Source organism: Monodelphis domestica, chromosome 7 (assembly GCF_027887165.1).
Source record: "Monodelphis domestica isolate mMonDom1 chromosome 7, mMonDom1.pri, whole genome shotgun sequence".
In the NCBI taxonomy this organism is placed as follows: Eukaryota; Metazoa; Chordata; class Mammalia; order Didelphimorphia; family Didelphidae; genus Monodelphis; species Monodelphis domestica.
In genome coordinates this window covers 207,785,080-207,807,641 of record NC_077233.1, presented here as the reverse complement: position 1 = coordinate 207,807,641, position 22,562 = coordinate 207,785,080, and the positions used below count along the sequence as shown (strand labels likewise).

Here is a 22,562-nt window from a genome sequence, read left to right as displayed (position 1 = left end):
ATCCACAATTCTTCCTCTGAATGTAGCTAGTGTTCTTTCTCACAAGTCCCTCAGAATTGTCCTGGATCACTGCATTGCCACTAATGGAGAAGTCCATTACATTCGATTGTACCACAATGTATCAGTCTCTGTGTACAATGTTTTCCTGGTTCTGCTTCTTTCACTCTGCATCACTTCCTGGAGGTCGCTCCAGTCTCCATGGAATTCCTCCACTTTATTATTCCTTTTAGCACAATAGTATTCCATCACCAACATATACCACAATTTGTTCAGCCATTCCCCAATTGAGGGGCATCCCCTCATTTTCCAATTTTTGACCACCACAAAGAGCTCAGCTATGAATATTCTTGTACAAGTCTTTTTCCTTATTATCTCTTTGGGGTACAAACCCAGCAGTGCTATGGCTGGATCAAAGGGCAGTCTTTTATAACCCTTTGGGCATAGTTCCAAATTGCCATCCAGAATTAACCCCAATTTTCTATCCCTTATTGTTCTTCTTCCTTAGAATCAATGTTTAGTATTGATTCTAAGAAAAAAATGTAAAGGATTTAAAAAAAGAGGGGCAAGGGCTAGGCAAATGGGATTAAGTGACTTGCTAAGAAATGTCTGAGGTGAGAGCTCATCCATTTTTTGAGAAACTGGTTCTGGTCAACCAAAAGTCCTACAGACATTTTTTTCTCTCCTTTAATCATCCATTCCTCCTTTTTTAGATTTATACCTTGTAAAACTTCCTTTTCTCCTCTGAGACACAGAATAATGCTATATAATTATTTAGCAACTTGTATATTTTAAAATATAACTTTAAAGATATTTTAAAATTAATTATCTTTATTCAAAAAGCTTTTATTAAATATCTGTTATATGTCAGGTCTTGTGTTCAATGCATGAAATCTAATGAATACTTCATTAAGGAGTTGCCTGGTATTTGTTAGATGTGGGAACTGAATAATCTCAGAGTTTAAATAATTTGCCCAAACTTTCTGAGGGACTCCAAATCTTTAAGACCTAGTCAAGAGGTGCAACTAGATGGCTCAGTGAATAGAGAACTAGGCCTAGAACTAGAGATGTTGGGTTCAAATTTGACTTCAGACACTTATTAGCTTTGTGACCCTGGGCAAATCACTTAATATCCATTGCCTAACCCTTACCTCTCTTCTGTCTTGAAACAGTATTGATTCTAGAAGGTAAGGGTTTAAAAAAAAAAGATCTACTCCAGAGCTCATTCTACCACACAACTTTTCCCCTTTCTTTTTTTTTCTTTTTAAAATAACCTTTACTCTAAGACAGAGAGCAAGAGCTAAGCAAAAAGGGTTAAGTGACTTGTCCAGGGTCACAACAGCTAGGAAGTATCTGAAGCCACATTTGAACCCAGGACCTCCCATCTCCAGGCCTGACTCTATTCACTGTACCACTTAGCTGTCCCTCTACCACCATATTTTCACTTTTGAAAATAAAATGTAAGCAGAGTCTTATATCAAGGCATTTATTTATCACTGGCATAGCCTATACCAAACTAATTATTGCCTCTGGAAGGGAAGGGAGAAAGAGGGAGAGAATGAGAATCACAAAGTGTCAGGAAACAATTGTCAAAAAATGTTTTGACATATAATTGGAATAAATAAATGAGAAGTTTGCTAATCATTATGAGGGGCATTGATGGAGAGAGAGGTGTGGTGGAGAACCCCTTGTTCAGTTTTATGAACAACTTTTTTCAATCAACCGAATTGCTCACCTATTTCCAGAACTGTATACTGCTTGGAGAGGAAAACCATTGAATTCTTTGGACAATTCAGACCTGATAGGAATGGAATTGTTTATCAAGAGCCCCAAAGGATGTCTGTGTTCTGGACCTAAATGTGAGATGAAGGATCCTGTGGAAAGACTCGGGATCCACTAGAAAGTTCAAGCGTTGCCAGGATGGCAACTCCAAATTTAGTTCCCTTCTGAAGGGAGAGAATGAACTAGATGATATTTTTCCAGATTCTGGAGTCTTTATAATCTGATGGATGCTTGTTTTGTAGGGTAAAATAAAAGCTGTCTTTCCTAGTCATATGCATTAGCTATCTCCAGTGTCTGAACGGGAATGGATCCTGATATTTTTGGGGAAAAAACTATACATGAGACAAATCTAAGATTTTTTTATTAAGGTATTTTATTTTACCAATTACCTGTAATTACAAATTTCCACATACACTTTCTAACGTTATATGATCCAAATTTTCTCCCTTTCTCTTTTTCCTTCCTTCTCCCAGAGCTGGCAAGCAATTTGATCTGGGTTATACATGTATTATCATGCCAAACATTTCCATATTGTTCATTTTTTGTAAGAAAATAATCTTATAAAACCAAACCAAATACATAAATAAATGAACTAAATATGAAGCTTTGCATGCTTTGATCTGCATTCTAACTCTCTACTGTTCTTTCTCTGGAGGTGGCTAGCATTCTTTGTCACAAGTCCCTCAGGTTTATCCTGGATCGTAGTCCTGTGAAGAGTAGCCAAGTCCTTCACCTTTGATCATCCCACAATATTGCTGTAACTGTGTACAATGTTTTCCTGGTTCTGCTTATTTCACTCTGCCTCAGCTCATGTTGGTCTTTCCTTGTAAGATCTATATATATTTATAACCTTTACCTTCCATCTTAGACTCAATACACAGTATTGATTCCAAGGCAGAAGAATGGTAAGAGCTAGGCAAACAGGGTAAGTGACTGGCCCAGGGTCACACAGCCAAGAAATGTCTGTGATAAGATTTGAACCTCAGACTTCCAGCTGTAGGCCTGGTTCTCAGTCTACTGGATTTCCAAACTGCCCCCTCATGTAAATTATATTTTTAAAAGAAGTTTATTCTGAATATAACAATCAAATGGGAACTTCTATGTATACAATAGAAAAGAAAGAATATTATACTGTCAACATGGAAATCTAGAGATCCCCAGTTTATTTAGTTGGGAGGTAGAAACCCCAGGTTTTGACCTTGTCAGCAGAGAGGTTTCCCCCTGAGGGAAGGTCCCTCTCCATCAGACCATGGGCATCCTGGTCGTTTGGGTGGGAGCTGCTAATCCCATCCAATGTATCTCTTTTGTCCCTGTGGTTCTCCCCCTAGGCTAAAGTTCATTACCAAGGTGGCCTAGCCCTGGGCTGTCTTTCCCTTTTTTTTTTCCCTTTTGTGTCCTGTCTGGAATGCCTCCTTTTCCTTTCTTACCATTGTAAAGTCAATCAACTGCCCCTCTCACCTTAAGCCCCAGGTCATCTAGAGTGGCATATAGGTTCCCCAAATTCTTTTGTTCCGGGGAGTCCATCCTGAGTCTGTGGCACTCCCAGGGGTCAGTGACCAGAGCGTCAGAGTTCCATCCCGGACTCTGTGCAGTCCCCAGTCACGGGGAGCGAGTAGCTCTGTGTCGTGGCCTTTAGCCCTTGATTAATAGCCCTTGAGTGATTTTGACTATTTAATAGGTCTGTGTTTTTTCTAGTTGACAATAAACTTGTGGCTTAGAGGGATGTGGTGGTCCCCAGGTTATTTAGTTTGGGGAGTCTCAGATTTAACAATCCACTTCAGATGGGGGCTGAGTGACTCTTTGGCATTATAGGCAGAGCCTCAGTCTCACAAGCTAAAGGTCCTGAGTTCGATCCTCCTCAAAGGAGGATGTGATATACCCTCCGAGTGACAGCTCTAACCTACAAGTTTGGGATTCCTAGATTCCATGTTGACAACCCAAAACTTCAAATCTCTTCTATGTACAGCTTGCTTTTCTTTTAAAATATGATATACATATAAAATGATATTTATATTATATGTTATGTAAAACAATTATATTTATATAACATTCACATCAAATTATTATAAACCATATTTATATTAAATGTGTATATAATATAATGATATATAAATTGATACATTAACATATAACTTTCATTTGTCTATGATTCTTTCTGATCTTCATTTATTCTAAATTCTTCACAGACTTTCTTTTTCTTCCTTTTGTCTATCTTACACTCCTCCCTTCCCCACCCACCACTCTCCCCCAAAGGGAAACAAAACTAAATAAAAACAAGACCCTTGCAAAAACATGCATAGAAAGTTAAAGATTTGGTGGGGCTTAACCTTAAAGGAATCAAAGCATATCTATTGCCCATATTAGGACTTAATAAAAGAGCTTATCCATAAATAGAAGCTTAATAAAGAGCTTATCCATCACTATGCATCTGGAAATGATAGCAAAAAGGGAAGATAAATTAGGCCCCCAAGAGGAGAGGGAGAACACACAGGATAGCTTTAAGGAATTTAAAAAATTCCTTTATTATTTAAATACATTGTGGGATTCTAGACTTGACAAACATGAATATTTCCATATACAAAGAGAAAAAGGTTAGGTATTGTCTCTTTCACAGGTAAAGAGTTTGGTTGCTGAGGGAGGCCCAAGAACTTTTGAATATAAAAAACTGATAAAATTTACTTGTCAAGAAATAAATTTTCTTTTTCTTTTTGGTCTTTCTGACCTACTTATGATAAGTCAGGGATCAGTTACATCAAAAGACTCAAAGTATTTAGCAGGAGGGCACAGTCTTCCTATGCAAGGAGGCAGTTTTCCCATTTACCCAAGGATGTTTGCCCTTAGCTCAGATCTGTCCTCTTCCTACCTTACCTAATTTCAGTCCTTACCTTCATCTTCATTCCCTTACTTACAATATTCTTCTCTTTTTTTTAGCACCTATTCTACTTTGTTTTCAAATTTTTATTTTAAATTTTAATACCAAAAAAGAAACATTTTTATGTATACAGAACTCACAATCTTTCAAACTCAATCTCCATTCATATTGCTTGCTTTAAAAATTTTTTCTACCTCTTTTTTTTAACATTATTTTATTTGGTCATTTTCACACATTATTCATTAGAAACAAAGATAATTTTCTTTTCCTCCCCCCCTCCCACCACCCCTCCCATAGCTTATGCACGATTCCACTGGGTATCACATGTGTCCTTGATTGGAACCTATTTTCATGTTGTTGGTATTTGCATTAGGGTGTTCCTTTAGAGTCTCTCCTCAGTCATGTCCCCTCAACCCCTGTAGTCAAGCAGTTGCTTTTCCTTGGTATTTTTACTCCCACACTTTGTCCTCTGCCTGTGGTTAGTGTTTTTTCTTCTAGATCCCTGCAGAATGTTCAAGGACATTGTATTGACACTAATGGAGAAGTCCATTATGTTCTATTGTACCACACTGGGTCAGTCTCTGTGTACAATGTTCTCCTGGTTCTGCTACTTTCGCTCTGCATCACTTCCTGGAGGTTGTTCCAGTCCCCATGGAATTCCTCCACTTTATTATTCCTTTTAGCACAATAATATTCCATCACCAACATATACCACAATTTGTTCAGTCATTCCCCAATTGAAGGGCATCCCCTCATTTTCCATTTTATGGCCACCACAAAGAACGCAGCTATGAATATTCTTATACAAGTCTTTTTCCTTACTATCTCTTTGGGGTACAAACCCAGCAGTGCTATGGCTGGATCAAAGGGCAGACAGTCTTTTAGTGCCCTTTGGGCATAGTTCCAAATTGCCCTCCAGAATGGTTGGATCAATTCACAACTCCACCAGCAATGAATTAATGTCCCTACTTTGCCACATCCCCTCCAGCATTCATTACTTTCCTTTGCTGTCATGTTAGCCAATCTGCTAGGTGTGAGGTGATACCTCAGAGTTGTTTTGATTTGCATCTCTCTGATTTTAAGAGATTTAGAGCACTTTTTCATTTACTTATTAATAGTTTTGATTTCTTTGGCTGAAAACTGCCTGTTCATGTCCCTTGCCCATTTATCAATTGGAGAATGGCTTGATTTTTTGAACAATTGATTTAGCTCTTTATAAATTTGAGTTAATTAGACCTTTGTCTGAGGTTTCTGTTATGAAGATTGTTTCCCAATTTGTTGCTCCCCTTCTCATTTTAGTTACATTGGTTTTGTTTGTACAAAAACTTTTTAATTTGATGTAATCAAAATTGTTTATTTTACATTTTGTGACTCTTTCTAAGTCTTGCTTGGTTTTAAAGTCTTTCCCTTCCCAAAGATCTGACATGTATACTATTCTGTGTTCACCTAATTTACTTATAGTTTCCCTCTTTATGTTCAAGTCATTCACCCATTCTGAGTTTATCTTGGTGGAGGGTAATTTTCTACCTCTTAAAAAACGTTGTCCTGCTTCTCTCTGAACTTTTATTCTATTCTGTTCATTAAAACATTTTAATAGCTTTTTCCTGATATAACTTTTATCATTTCTAATAACACAATAATATTCTATTACATTTTTAAGGCTCAATTTTTTCATCAGTTTCCCAATTACTTGAGGCAATCCAAACTAATTCTTAAATTTATTATAATTCTTCCCACACACATGCTTTAATTCTCCCTTTGCTTTGTTTGTGACTACTCCTTCCCCAATATCACTCTTTTTTATCTATCCCCACTTCCCCCAGCTTGTATACTTGAGGAATTTGAAGCTATTTCTACTACCAGTTTGAATGTGGGGGGCAGGATCTCAACTAAGTATTTGCATGAAAGAAAGCAGCTGCTTCTGAATTGGGAGAAGAGATTCTAAGCTTCTAGGATTGAGAGGCTGGAGCCAGAATGGTGCAAAAGGTCCTCCCTGAGCTCTGATAGAGAAATGAAATATGGAGGTCTCTGAACATGGGGAGAGGAGCAGCCAGGGGTGGGAAAAAGTCTGATCCCTACCTTATTTGCATAGACCTGCCCTTGCCCATTCTAAATCAATGATTTTACCCCTATGCTCATTCCCAAACAGTATTATCCAGTTTAATATGATTCCAGAGAGGAACTGATCTTTCTTTTGTATTAAAAGACATTACTATACATTTGTTCAGTTAAGGATAATCAACCAGTCCTAATACATAATTAGGAGTAATTAGATTCTTCTTTATGTTGTGGAGGGCTTGAGGAGAACCCTCCAGGTTCCAGAAGGATACCCTTTGCAAGAATGCAAGACTTGGAAACTTAGCTTAAAAATAAAGAGAAATTTATTAATTTAGAAGGTAATGTTGAATCCAGCCAGGAGGACAGCATAGGTGGAAGACTGCCTCCTGGGAGGACAACATAGATGACCCTCTGGGGTCTTTATCCTCTTCACAACAGTGGATGAGTATGCACTCAGGCACAGGGGGTTGGGGGATGGGCTGATCATCTGACTGGGGTCTGCCAGAAGACTTAGGGGGTAACCCACATAGTTCTGGGGACTGAGAGATGACCCAGATACAACCTGATGGTATCAAAGGATAGCCTGGAGGTGTATCTCTTATGCACATCTCAAAACCTAAAGGAGGATTCTAGGAGGGGAATCCTCTGGGGTCTTATCTAGGAGTCACAAGGACACAAGGGACCAAAGGAACCCTGCCCCTCCCCCCAACAGTTTGGCCTAAAATACTTTTACAATTTGGGGGTACAGTATCCCATGCCATTGTGCCATTTACATTAGATTTGAAACTTACAAATTATTTCTAATAAATTTGTCAGAATATGTAGTTATCTGACAACAAAAATGTGGCCTGATGAGTCTACCACCCCTGTGGCCCTATGAGACAGGATGGCTTGGGCAAGACTTCCAGACCTCCATCCTAGGCTTGACCATGCAAGCCCAAATGACAGAGAAAAGTCACCTGGTTGTGATTTCCAGAGCCCTTTGGCCCTTTGTCATTGGGGGTGGGAGTGGGGAGTAGCTTCCCTCTCCCCCATTATCCTGGCTGGGATTTTGAGGGTTATAAACCTTATCCTCTGGAGCAAGGAGGGATTGCAGATCAGCATGAAGGTTGAGATCTTGTTTGTTTGTTTTTTAATTCATTTAATTAATTAAGAATATTTTTCCATGGTTACATTATTCATATTCTTTCCCTCCTCTGAGATCTTATTTTTTTGAAGGAGGCCAGTTCCCTTCAATAAATAGTTATTGCCTTGGATCCCTGCTCAGTTGTTTTATTGCAGATTGGACAAATTTTGAATGTTAAATCAGAATGAGGAAAGTCCCCAAGAAAAAGTTAACTCTTTTGCAAATCCTCTGGATGTCTGTTTATCCATTGACATTATAACAAAATCTGCTGTTCTTTCACTCACGTTTTCAGTAAAATGAGTTTTGTTTCAACTGTAGAGGCCAAGGTTAATGAGAGATAGATCTAAATTGAAATATCTATAATTAAAATACCAGGTAGTACATGTAAATTATGTCAAACTAACAGTTTATTTAAGCTAAGGTAATCAAGGGAAGGGAATTGGGATGATCTAATCTTAAACCCCAAAGTCAGTGTACTAAACCCACTAAGTACTTTCTATACTATTCGAATTAACTCCTTAATTACTACTGAAAATTATGGGAGGTACAGGAACAAGGCCAAAGGAAGTCTCACAACTGATGTCCTTTCTCTTGGGTCTGGAGAAATCCCTGTAGAAAATCACCAGCAGCACATAGGATCACAGCAGAACAGGGAGGGGAGAATTGGCTTAACTCATACAGTCCACCTGTAGAGTGTATCCAACCTCAACCACTTCCCAGAAGCTGTAAACTTGTTTGAAGGAAAGTCCCAGCAGCTTAAAAGTCTTCTTCTCCAGAGAGCAACTCCACCATTTCCCTTGGAAGCAATATAATGTATTCCAACTATAAGAATCTTCTGTAGAACATAAGGCCAAGCTGTGTCATAAAAAATAAGCTCGCAGGCTTTTGATTCTTCACTGCTTACTATGAATCTCTTGGTAGTTCCAGAAGTATTGATTTTTCCTGAAGAACTTCTAATTTATTCCTGTGCTTTTCTGAGTAGAGATGAGTTTCTTTTCTAGAATTAAGGTTTATTCTTTGATATTTTTCCTATTTCACCTTTGTTGGCCCTGGGGATTCTTCAGTAACATTTGAATTCCTTTGATTTCTTTTTCAGTTTCATATCGAGTCTTCCATCTTCCATTATTTTTTTACATGCCTATATGATTTTTTAATAATTGTTTTCTGCTATTTCTCCCCTCCTCCCCAAGATGGAAGGCAATATATTGTACATGTGCTATCATATAACACCTATTTCCATGGTCATCATATTGTGAAAGAAGATATATCCACATATTGCTTACTTCTATTCTCTTTAACACATCAACATTCTCTTTATTAGCATTAAACAGGACATCTTCTTGAAAAGAGACACCACTGTTATGGCTCCCCCCCACCCCCAGATGGTAAATAATCTGATATAGGTTATACTAATGTTTTCATGCAATATGTGACAGAAGATACAAATCACATAATCAGTAAAAAACTCATAAAGGAAATAAAGTAGAAGATGGCAGGTTTTGATCTGGAATCACAATATTTTGCACTATTACACATGTAAAAATATTTATCAGATTGCTTGCAGTCTCAGCAAGAGAATTAATTCAAACTTAAAAAAAAACAAAAGTTAAAAAATTGTTTTCTCATGTAATTGGGGGAAAATATTATTAAAAAGGATTTGCAATAAGACTCCAACAATTTCTTTTTTGACTGTGGATAACATTTTTATGAGTCTCTTGTGGATATACTGGAAACTTGCTTTGCTGATAATAGTTTTAGTTTTTCACAGTTGATCAGAATACCATATTTGTTATTGGATACAGCATTCTCCTGGTTCTGCTCATTTCACTTTATATTGGTTCATATAAATCTTTCTAGGTTATTTTGAACTCACACTGATCTTCATTTCTCATGGCCCAGTAGTATTTCATTAAAACAACATAACATAACTTGTTCAGCCATTCCCCAATTGATAGACACCCCTCAGAAGGTGAAGAAAGTTGGCAAATATATTTAATTGGTGACTCAATGGAACTACTGTACTTTAAGCCAAGAAATAAAGAGGTGGTCAGTAGTAGCTTGTGAACTTGGCAGAATTTAAAATAACAAAGATGTAGTTGTTGAGTTTTTATGAACAAACTTAATAAAGACCTGGGGTAGGCAGCATTTTTCTGCCTTAGATTCAATACTGTGTATTGGTTCCAAGAGAGAAAAGCAGTTAAGGCTAGGTAATGGGGGTACAGTGGGGTTCAGTGATTTGTCCCAGGTCACATAGCTATGAAATACGAGGCCAAATTTAAACTCTAGACCTCCCGTCTCTCGCCTGGCTCTTAACCCACTGCGCCACCTTAAGCTGCCCCCCATTAAGACTATTAATCATTATAGCTGTCCAATAAAAAGTCAATAACTGTATCTTTGTTAAACAGTCTGCCAAGTTCACAAGCTACCATTGGCTTTCTTTGTATTTCCTGGCTTAAAGTACAGTAGTTTTATTGGGCCACTAATTAAGCATTTTTACAAATTTTTTCCATCATCTTTGGCCCTCTCACTTGCTTGCGCCTCTAGGGGTTTTTGAAACCATCACAGACCACATTTGCTCAATTCTGTTCCTTTCTGTAGTCCTCCTGACCAGTAGTGGCCAGAATCAGCCTTGAACTTCTGGCGCCTTGAGATGATGCAAAAGATTCCTGTTGCTATGACGACGTTCCCCAGGGAGGGCAGAACTTGATAGTGAGAGAACTGACTTTGTGGTTCCCATGGAGACCGTTGCCAGGGAGCTGCGCTTTCCACCTTTGGATAGTCAGGAATGAGCTAATTTTTGTAGTGGGGTATTTAAAAATGTTCATTCCTCCTTTCCCTGCATTGGGATGAATAAGGTTTGATTCCACAGCCATTTCTTCTTCTCATGCAGCTCATGCATCCCAGCTATGGAAAATAGCAAGTTTCACCTCCTTCCTCCCTTCTACATTAATGTATTCTCCCAATCTCTCTCTCCCTATCCTCACACATAGCTGTGCATCCAAACCTTTAATGCCTGAAGACTAAGTTTCTGAAAGAATCCTTTCTTCTACCCTTCTTAGTATGTTATCAGTACATCATTACGTAGTTTCTTCCTACTTTTCAAATAAATTTTCCTTTTTATATTTCTCTGAACTCATGTTTGTATAACAAAATTCCTACAAATTTCTGATCTTCTCACTAGAAAGGCTTAAGAGTCGTAAATTCATTTTTTTTTTCCATTTAGGATTACACTTAGCTTTTCAGGTTAAGTTATGGTTAGTTGTAAGCCGTTTGGAATATTATATTCTCATTTATCTTAGAAACTGCCAGGCCTTGTGTCTGAGGTCAAATCTGAACCTAGGACCTCTCATCTCGAAGCCTGACTCTCAATCCACTGAGCTACCCAGCTGCCTCCTGGGCACAGAGACTTGAAAGTAGCAAGTGTGTCTCTGGCCTGCTTCTGATCAGCTTGGTTGCCTGTGCTAACTGACTGCTGGTAGTCCACTTCACTAGAGCCCAAGGGCTTCTGGCTAGCCTTTTGTCCAGTTGTGGGGCTGAAGAAATAACTTGCTGTATTTTCTCATTGGATTTATTAATCAATGTGAAGTCTAGTGTGAATTTCAGGTTCTTTCTGAAGTAGGTAAGTAGGCATAGAGTGCTTCCATTCAGATAGCCATATGCTGAAGTCTCCTTTTTTATAAAGGCTTAAATCTAAGCCTTTATTCTTAGTAATTTAATTTATTCTTCATTATATCTAGTTCCTATTTGAGCCCTGATGCAGATACTGCTGTCTGGGGACACCTACAGGAAGCTGATGAAAAAGCTGAAACCTTTTGGCCCTCCAAAATTCACTTGCAGTCAAGGGGTGGAGCAGAGGAAGGAGACAAAGGCTGAGGGTGAGTTGGAGGATGAGCCTTTCTCCTCAACCCCAAGCACTTCCTTTCCAGGGGTCTGGATGGAGGCTTCCATTAAGCAGTTAGATGCTAAAATGTGATTTCAAACTAACTCACTAGCTTTTTGCTAGTGAGCCCCACAGAACATGATTCCAAGTCCCTCAAAGAATCTGGACAGACTGGTTGCAGCACCTACATGAAATCTCATTGAGATAATTGAAATATTTTCACCAATGTATTAGAGCATTGCTTTTATCTGTTATTTTAAGTGGGGTGAAATGATTTGATTGGTTCAATAAACTCTCACCATTGAAATGAAAGAAATTATTTTTGGTTGTGTATGTTTTAAGGCTTCTAATCTATGAAGCTGGTGTTGGGGTGGATCTGTGGGGGCTCTTCCATGTAGCAAGTACAGGGTCTACTCCTTGGCCCCTTCTCAGGAAATGGACCTGTGGCTGTGGGATGATGTGGCAAAGCTATTATGGTCTCTTGGTCTCTCCTCCCACTATGGTTGCTGAAGCAGGGTGAGGCTATAACCCCCCAAATTTGTCCAGGCTGCAGTGAAGGAACTGAGGCAGAGCTCTGAGCCAATAACTTTTTATTAAAGATACCTGGTCCTCTTCAGCAAATAGGATCATGGTCTGTGAACTCTGCATTCTCCAGAGTACAGCTTTTCTACCTTTTACAGCTCAGTCTAGTCTTCATGGTCCTGGACAGTTATTGGTGGATTCCAAACTCTTGGTATACCCCTAAATTATGTTGCTACACAATGACAAAGTGGGTGTATGGCAAACAGCCTGTCTACAGGCCATCCTTATGACACTTACTTTAGCAACTGGATCCTGAGCTGATAAGATCAAGTGAGGTTGCTAGGTCTTGAGTCCAGTCTCCTGTCAAGGCTGGCCTCCGATGGACCACAAGAAGAAAGTGATCCAGGTTGGAGGGGCTCTTGATGTATCCTGGGGCTTTTGGCTGAAGCTTGGGACATCTCTATCATACAATGCCTAAATGTTCATATCTAGGGTGAGGGATTCTTTCTCTAATCTTGCAAGTCATGTTTCCAAGTTATAAAGTTTAACAGGAGATGAAAGAACCTATTCAACTATAACTTACATTTAATCACTCCTAATTATATTATGCTTTGATTAGTTGATTATCCTAAAAAGAAATATCAAGGTATTAATCATTACCCCTAAGGAATCACATTAAAATGAATGATACAGCTTAAATCATTGATTGAATATGGGTAGGAGTCTCCCAAATCAGGGTAGGGGTTCCATTATTTCTCACAAGGCAATATCAAAGGATTGGCCAGTAAAGTAGGAGTTGTGATTTAAAATTAGGCAAGCTTATGCATGGGTTTGTGGCTCTGTCTCTTCTGATTTATATTTCTTTGTTCAACGATAGGTGATTAACCTGTGATCTGCAAGATGAAAGTCTACTAGTTGCTCAGTTGATGCCAACTGAGATGCAGAAGATGTCCATTCTATCTACAATAGCAATTATGAAGATGATCCCCAGCAGGAGGAGAGGTATAGCAATTCTAGGACAAATGGACCTTGAAGGAATTATTTATATAGTGTAGAGACTGGATGAAGCATTACAATCATGCAAATTGCTTTTGGTTTTGACAGCTAAGTCTCAATCTTTTTGGAGAATATAAGAATAGTTTTAAGTTACCACCACTTGAGGTTTTCTGTCAATGCATACTTGTGAGTCCCAGTGTGTTAAACTTTCCTATTGTTTAGAGGGAGTAAATAGCTATTTTAGACCTAATCTACCCTGTACTGTACATTGACTTGAAATTTAAAATTTAAGTAATTTTCCTTAGGATTCTGGGGTGGAGTCATAAAGATCCAAAGAGTGTAAAAAGAAAAAGAACCTGACTTATATTTAGGAAGTCTCAATTTCTCAGGAGTGAACTGGGTCATCAAATACTGGTTTATGGCTGAAAGGGTTCCCTTCTTGGAAAGGTTTAGCACCTCAGCCTCCTGGCCCCAGTAGCAGTGACAATTATTAAGTTATACACATATTTAAAATAATGTTTTATTTTCCCCTATTACATGTAAAAAAAACAATTTTAATTTTTCAAAAGTTTTGAGTTCCTAATTTTCTCCCTTCTTCTGACTCTTCCTTCCTCACTCTCTCCTTACCCTCCCCACTCCCTGAGACAGCAATCAATCTGATACAGATTTTACATTGCAATCATACAAAACATTTTTCCATATTAATCATTTTGTGAGAGTTCTCAAATAAAAGAAATGAAATACAGTATGTTTCAATCTGCATTCAGTCTCCATCAGTTCTTTCTCTAAAGGCAGATGACATTTTTTCATCATGAGTCTCTGGGATTGTCTTCAAACACTGCATTGCTGAGGATAACTAGATCATTCACAGCTGTTCATTAAGAAATATTGCTCTCAAGGTGTATAGTGTTCTTCTGGTTCTGCTCACTTCACTCTGCATTGATCCTTTCATGTAAGTCTTCTGGGATTTTTCGGAATTCATCCTGTTTGTCATCTCTTATAACACAATAGTCTTTTGCCACTATCATGTACCACAACTTGTACAGCCATTCCCCAATTGATGGGAAATCCCTCAACTTCTAATTCTTTGTTACCACAAAAAAGAGCTACAATAAATATTTTTGTACAAATAGGTCCTTTCCCCCTTCTTTTGATTTCTTTAAGATTTATGATAAACACATTGAGCATTTTTTTTATGATCTTAAGACATATATTCATGGGAGACATCTTATTGGAGGAGAGTCTGAGTCAAATGCTTTTTTTGAAATTAAAAAAATAAATATAGTAAGATCTTACAGTCTTTCTATAGTCAGATTTCAGTCAATCCTCTCTTTCAAGATATGGTCTTTGGTAGAGAAAGTTCTATAAAAACTTGCCTGTTTGCATTTAATATTTATCTTTGAGTATACATAAAGCAGCTTTACAATTTTTTAAAATAGGCATGTAGATTGTTAGTTATTACCTTTTTTCTCTTTTGAATTTTTTCCCATCTGGACATATTTTAAAAACTGATCCCTGACCTAGAGATCAGAGATCCTAGATTCAAGTGTGGCATCAGATGCTTCCTAGTGGTGTGACCCTGGGCAAGTCACTTAACCTCTATTACCTAGCACTTACATTCTTGTGCCTTGGAACCAATGCTCACTATTAATTCTAAGATGGAAGGTGAGAGTTTAAAAAGAAAACTGTTTCCCAAGAGCCTTTAAATTTGCATTGGCTTCCATCTGCGTTTTCTATAAATATATCTTATGAGATTCTTTCTGGATTCATTCTTCTTGTCTTTTCTACTTCCTGATGCAATATAGGTGAACTTGCCTATAGGAGCCTTTCTTAGAGCAGGCACAGATATTTCCTGGTTCATGGTTCCACACTGTCATATGGAAACTTGGGGGAGCCTACTTTGAGTTAATAATGACCAAAAGGCAAGACTGAGTTGACTCATAATGAAGAGTAACTAGATCAATTGCAGAGCCAAAAGAGCCGGTGAGTCAGGCACAGCAAAGGGAAATGAGGAATTCCTTAAGTGGAACTCAGTAGATAAACAAAAGGGTAATATAACTCAGTTTGCTCCTTTTCTTTCCCAGAAGCAAGTGAAAGGAGATTGGCCTGAATTGCCTCCAGGAAGGAAGGTAAGGGAGGACCATTGGCCCCATTCCAGCCATTTCAATGGTATGTATATGGCTGTCTTTATCTCTTCTTTGTGTTTGTTTTTTTCCCCCTGATTTTAAATGAATTGATGTTCAGAGTTTGAAGTATCCAGTGACCTCTTGAATTCTGAAAGGTCAGAAGATCCTGGGAGGCCTGAAAGATGGCAATTTCAGTGTTCCTAGAATGGCAGATAGATGGAGAAGCATCTGTATCAGAAGAGCAGAGTTAGTCACCCAAGGGAAGGGAACTTTAGGGAATGTGTTTACCATCTAAGTAAATGCCTTTAGTCTTACGTTTATTGAGGGAGCAGCTAGGTGGCTCAGTGGATGGAAAGATAGGGTCCAGGGTTCAAATGTGACCTCAGACACTTCCTAACCCTGTGACCCTGGGCTAGTCACTTGACTCCCATTGCCTAACCCTTATCACTCTTAGAACCAATCAATTAGTATTGATTCTAAGAAGGATGGTAAGAGTTTGTTTTTTTTAAAGTTAATTGAGTCTATGGCTGATTGTTAATAGGAAATATGCCAGAGGGGATTCAGAAGCTATCATATTAGAAACCCCACAGGGTTAGTCCTAGAAACCTGAAAGTACTTGTGACCTCTGGAAGGACCCAAATCTTGAATGTAAGTCCACATTCAGGGAGTGGCCCTGGAAGGAGTGCTATACTTTTATATAGCACACAAAAGGTGGCTTGGTATGGAGGATTAAGTACAGGTCTGAGAACCAGGAACACCTAGCTCTAATTCCCATTTCTGCCCTGTACCAGCTATGTGATCCTAGGAAAGTCATTTAACTTCTCAGTGCCACTAACAACTCTTCAGGACTGCAAGTTTTGGAGCAGTTGCTGATCAGAGGGAGTTCCTTATACCACTGAAATCACAGGTCCAGTGCAAACACATACATACATACATGTATATGCCGATAACTATTTAGGAAAAGTGTATGATACATCTCTGAATTCAAAGAACCAGGTTAGTTCTGGGACTAGAAAGGTTCATTTGAGTGAAAGTTTTGTGATTAGGTAAAGGATTTTTTTTCCTTAAAACTATTTAAGATATTTTCACATGAAACAGAGATTGTGTGAATGTGTGGTGGTGGGAATAGGGTAGCAGGGATTATCTAATGTTACATATGTTTAATTGCCAAAAGTGGGCATTTGTATACAACTTCCTCAACAAGTACTTTATGCAAGGGCTTGTTTCCTTAACATTTTCTGAGTTTACAAACATTCTTGTCAGTGTGTATGTTCCTAACTTTTCTAGAATGAAAAATTATGCCTTAACACAAACTTTTGATTTTACAATACAGTATATTAAGCTTCATAACTCTTGTTTAGAGGCCAACTTTCCTCATGTTATACAGTATAGATACTCAAATTCTAGATTAGTGGAATAAGATTGAGACACTCATTAACATCTCTGCTCTTTACTAGACAATGAAATCTATTTTGAAAATATTTAATTTTGAAAAAAGTAAACATTTTAATCTTATATTTAATTTTTAACAAAAAAAGACAGGTATGAAATTATATTGACAGACCATAGCATGATTCTATGTAATAAAAAAAAGCATTTAGGTCCTTCTCAAATATTTTCAAAGGTGGTAAAATTGTATGTCAATAGTAATGTTTGTGTCTAGGCTTATCATATAATCAAGTTAGAATGTGTAATCTAATCCTAATCTAATTCTTTTTTTTTTTTTAAACCCTTACCTTCCTTCTTGGAGTCAACACTGTGTATTGCCTCCAAGGCAGAAGAGTGGTAAGGGCTAGGCAATGGGGGTCAAGTGACTTGCCCAGGGTCACACAGCTGGGGAGTGGCTGAGGCCAGATTTGAACCTAGGACCTCCGGTCTCTAGGACTGGCTCTCAATCCACTGAGCTACCCAGCTGCCCCCCCCTAATCTAATTCTTACTGGTGGAAAAAATGAGAAAGGGCAGACCATATACACACAATGGGGACTACAAGATAAACAGAGAAACAACTTGGGTTAAGTGACTTGCCCAGTGTCACACAGCTGGAAAGTGTCTGAGGTCACATTTGAACCCAGGACCTCCCATCTCTAAGCCTGGCACTCAATCCACTGAGCTACCCAGATACCCAGCTGCCCCCTTGAATAGCATTTTTTAACAACTTCAAACTTTAAAAAACAACTTTTAAAAAAAGTGACTGGGAAATAGCTAAACTGTGGTACATGAATATGTTGAACATAACTGCTGTAAACATGAATGTAAGGAATTAATTTACAGAGACATGGGGAGACTTATATGAACTGATACAGCTAAAAAAAAAAAAGAGTCCAGAAAGATACAATTGCAAGGATCAAAATGAAAAGAACATTAATGTGAAATTGTAAACTATATGACTAAGCTTGGCTTTGGAGAAGGAATTAGAAAATGCAAGATCCTCATTTTGTTGAAAAGGTACATGACTCCAGATATTCAGATATAGTAGGCTGTGTATGTGGTCAGGCATGGTTGATATGCTGGATTAATGTCTGAACTGCTTTGTTGATTGAAAGAATAGGGTAGATTTTGAAATGAATGTCACATGAAAGCAAATGGTATCAGTAAAGATTTTGATAAAAAAAACACAAAGGGGCAGGGCGGTGATGCTGAAAAAAAAGGATTATTGTAAATTTGGGAATGGGGACAATAGGCAAAAGATAATTTCTTTTACATTTTAAAGCAAGTATATAATTAATTCTATCAGAGATAGTAGCAGCATCAAAATTCATCATTGTCCCCATTTTCTAGCAAGAGGCTGGGTGGATGGGGTTAGAGGCCTAGTCTCTATACCAGAAAGGTGTTATCTTGTTTCCAACAAAAGTCATTTGAGTTTAAGAAATATGTATATGTTCTCATTTTTCAAATTACACTGTGCTAAGCTTCACCAAAAAATCCACTAATGACTTTTTAGTAAGAATATGGCCTTGATAAATGATACTATTTCCTAAATTATAAGGTTTTGATAGTCCATCTGTGATCCCCAATGTAACAAGTCATCTATTTTTTCACCTGGAAGGCTTTAATATTAATAAAAGTAAAAGGAAATAAAAATGCTGCTAAGTGAAGTAGTTCTGCTATTTCAATACAAGAAGCAAAGACTGTAGTTTGTGGAATGTGTGAATAAAAGAACTTCCCCATCCCTTTTGATTTCAAGAATAAAACAGTAAATGTGCCAGAACACTAACATTTTTGATTATATTGAACACTTTGAGTACACATTTTAGGCTAGAATTTAATAGAAAACGAGTCAGTTTGTTAAAACATTTCCTTCTCAATTACTCATGGTAAAATCAAAAGAATACAAAACAAATTCACAAGAAACATGAATATGACATATCTTATATGACTTATCTTTGGAAAAACATGGAGTGATTTTCAATAAAAATGAAATCTTATCAAATATTTTTCCCAAACATTCACCACAATGAGTTTTTACCAAAACAATGATGTCCTTCCAATGTAAAATGTAGTTAAAATACACATTGTTTCTTTTGTACAATTAGCTTTTCCCCATTGTGCCCTACCAGTGTAAAATGTATTCAAGATGCACATTCTAATTGTTGTTTTGTGTTTGTAGGCATAAAGTGTAACTTTACTTAAGATTCAAGGCTTCTGGGTAGGTACATTACAGGAAGGTTTACTTTCTGTAAGGAGTTCTTTCCTAGGAACTAATTTCAAAGTGTTGTGATCTGTGTGAATACCTTGTATAACAGATTTTCTGAGTATTAATTCAACATCAGAACCTATCTTGATCAACTCTTCTATTTTCTCGGGTGAAGTCTCATTTTTATGACTCTTGAATTCTTCATTTATCTTTTTTCTTGATGCTTCAAGTGCTCTGACATCGTTTTTAAAAACTTGTTGTCTAGTCCTATGCAAGGTTTTAAAAAGTTGTAACACCTTGGTGGAGTCAACCATCTCTGTAGACCAGTCTTTTGATTCCGACTCCCACGGAGCCAATCACCTCCTTATTCCAGCCTGCTCCGAGTCTCAGTAGCACAGCTTTCCCCAGACCCCACTCTTTTTTACTTTATCCGTTTCCTCGGTCCGGTCACATTCCTTAGAGGAGAAAGGGAAGAGGGAAGGAAAGAGAGGAGGGGATCGGGAGGAAAGATAGGAAGTGATACAATCTAATGTTATACACATGCATGGCATAATTTTAGTTTATTACAGGAAGATATATAGCATAAAATTAACATGCTCAAATACAGCAGACTCTAAACGCTGCAACTTTCTCGATAATTGTTTCACTCCGCCCCCACCCCACTGCGCTAGGTGAAAATGCGTTAGCTTCCCCTTTCTCAGTCAGCGTCCAATTGCGCATTTATACACTTGACCTCAAATCAGTTACCGTATTTTAGTAGCATTACCAAATGACATAAGAACACAGGCATTAAAAACCCTATAGCGCGACCTGCAACTCAGGGGGAGGGATGTATATATACATATATGTGTAAATTAAACTCATGCCTCCCCACTGGCTGAACCGGAGCTCCCGAGGAAAACGCTCCGGGCGGGAGGCCAGGAAGAGGGGCCCAGGAAAAGGGCTGCGCTTTTGCTTCCTCTCACCAGCAACCGTAAGCCGTTGGTTCCCAGTCGGGTCTCTGCTTCTCTAGCCAGCCTTAGTTACCCCGAACGTATGCATTCTTAGGGGTTCCCCCTACCCGCCGTCCTTCCTCATTCCATCCGGACCCTCGCTGGGTCCGGCCTGGTCCACACCTCCCCTTCTGTTCCCAGGCTGGCTTCCACCATTCCCGCTATGGGCAGCAAGAGAGGGCAATGAGCCCCCCCCGGGCTCTTAGCTAGGTTAGGTAACAGAAAAGAAACCGAGGAGACTTCACCACCTCACTAAAGGAGCCTCAGGCTGATTTCCTTCAAGGTCAAAAGTACCTCCCCGGAAGCTGAGGGAATTTTGGGTATTTAGTCTTTTGCCAACTTCCGATGTCTTTCCCTCTTGGGTCGTTGTGGGCGGAGCCATTTGAGCTGGATCTAAGGCCCCGTTATTTTTTTTCGGGGGGGGGGGGGGGCCGGTGTGCTAATTTCTAGTACTGATCCTATGATTATGTATATATATATACACATAACCAGTGCAATTGCTTGTCAATTCCGGGAAGGGGGAGGGATGAGGGGAGGGAGACAACATGAATCACGTAACCATGAAAAATGTTTTAAAATAATATTAATAAATAATAATTACTAGTATAAATCCCCATGTTGATAGCGATGATAACCATAACGGTAGCTAACATTTATCTTTTGTCACTTTACAAATATTGCCATATTTCATTATACGTGTAGCCCCTCAATAAATATTTATTAAACAGCAACTTTTATGTGGCAGGAAGGAAGCAAAAGCAAAAAAACAATGCCTGTTCCCAAGGAACTCAAATTCTAATGGGCTTTTCTATATATCTCCAACACAGCTCAGCAGCAAGAACTAGAAAGAGAAATCCCATTCAAAATCACCTTAGACAAAATAAAATACCTAGGAATCTACCTCCCAAGACAAACACAGGAACTATATGAACACAACTACAAAACACTCGCCACACAACTAAAACTAGACTTGAACAAATGGAAAAAATCATGATATCAAATTCTAATGGGCTAGACTTTTCAGACATCTATGCATAAACAAAATGTACAGTATAAAGCAGAGAGAGGAAACAGGTGTAAAGAAAACTTCAAATGGGGTCATGTGCGATGATAGTGAACCACCTGATTGAGAAAAAATTATAAACACAGTTAAGAGTCAGAAATATATTTCACTTAACAGGAAAATTGGAGGAAACATAAAGAAAGAATATAGGAGAATTAGAGAGAGATTAGATGGGAGAGATTAGTCCTAAACGAAAAAATGCTAAGATGTATGAAAATATGTATGCTTTTTTTTGAGTTGTTCAAAGAATCAGTACCTGATTGTATCAACTGAAAGGGTAGGGGTTTGAATAATTTTGGAGGAGACATTAAAGAAGAGATATCCCAACCTTTTTAGGGTACTCTAGAACCCTGAGAAATAGAAATATGTAGTAAACATCACTCCAGGAACCACATTTCAGTGTGCACTCTCTACACTTTCAAAGAGTGATCTGAAGTGTTAAGTCAGGTCATCAGAGTAAAGGGAAATTTTAATAAATCAAACAGCTCTGAAGATCCCTAAAATTACCCACCATCTTTAAATCTTAAATACCAGATAATTTCCCCATCCAACTTGCAAGTGAAACCTTCCATATGTGTAATCTCCTTTATTAGAATGTGAACTTCTTAGGGCCAGAATTATCTAGCTGACTTTTCTCTCTTATTCCATTTCCCCAGGGCTTAGAACAGTACTGTGTACGTAAGTTAACACTTAATAAATGCTTCATTCAATCATTCAAATAGTTGTAGACAACAAACATTTATCAACTGCCTACTTAGTGCTAGAAGGGGCCTGGGATCTCTTTAAAAGAAGGTGTCACCTGGAAAAAATACAAAAGTACTAATGTAGTTATCGTAATTCAAGTATAATCTGAGGAACCACACAGAGCTATAGCACTGGAATTCCCACTGAACTACAGAAAAGAAGAAGGTACTTAAGTAGATTTTAGGAAAATCAGGGAAGCAACAGCTAGGTTACCTAAGTTCACAAAAGCTTAGGAAAGATGTAATAATATCCAGAGGCTAGGATGATTGGAGATGGTTCCTTTTTCTTAGGTTTGATGGTGCTTCTACAACATAGGTTCTTAGGCAAAAGAGCAGTTTTGTGATTCTGGGCAAGTCACTTAAATTCTCCAATTTCAGTTTCCATACTTGTAAAATGGGGATAATAATAGCACTCCCCTGGGAGTCAGGAAGATGAAATCAGGAAAGACACAAGATCAATTTGTAGTCAACTCAGAATCATTCCCTGAAAATTGTCCGCAAAGGTAAAATGTATCAGTGGATATATTTGAGATAGTTATTGCTAAGGCTATCTATTGTCTTTGGGCTCAAATATAAAACTCTTCTGGTTGGTTTTTAAAGTCCTTTACAGCTTGGATACAATCTTATTGGCCACTGTGCCGAGCAAGTCCCTCTTTGGTGCAAACTCTGATATGGATTCTAGTTTCTAGCTGCTGTGGATTTACTCTTCTGACCTTTCAAAGCTTTACAAGGTTATAACTGTGTCATCATGGGCAACCCTTTGCCTCACT

The 22,562-nt window shown here is 38.2% G+C and overlaps 1 protein-coding gene across 4 annotated transcripts; it reads right to left on the bottom strand.

Annotated features, from left to right (window-relative positions):
* Positions 1–18,560: 18,560 nt before the first annotated feature.
* LYRM7 (LYR motif containing 7) lies at positions 18,561–20,383 on the bottom strand. Of its 4 annotated transcripts, none has more exons than XM_007498531.3 (2): positions 20,235–20,383; positions 18,561–19,449 (listed from the first exon to the last, which is right to left on the bottom strand). In XM_007498531.3, the coding sequence occupies exon 2, from the start codon at positions 19,306–19,308 to the stop codon at positions 18,994–18,996; it is 315 nt and encodes a 104-aa protein (XP_007498593.1). In that variant the 5' UTR covers positions 19,309–19,449; positions 20,235–20,383; the 3' UTR covers positions 18,561–18,993. The 4 variants fall into 4 exon arrangements, with proteins under 4 accessions (XP_007498593.1, XP_007498592.1, XP_007498591.1 ...); XM_007498530.3 differs by having other exon boundaries at positions 20,055–20,261; XM_007498529.3 differs by having other exon boundaries at positions 19,960–20,240.
* Positions 20,384–22,562: the final 2,179 nt, after the last annotated feature.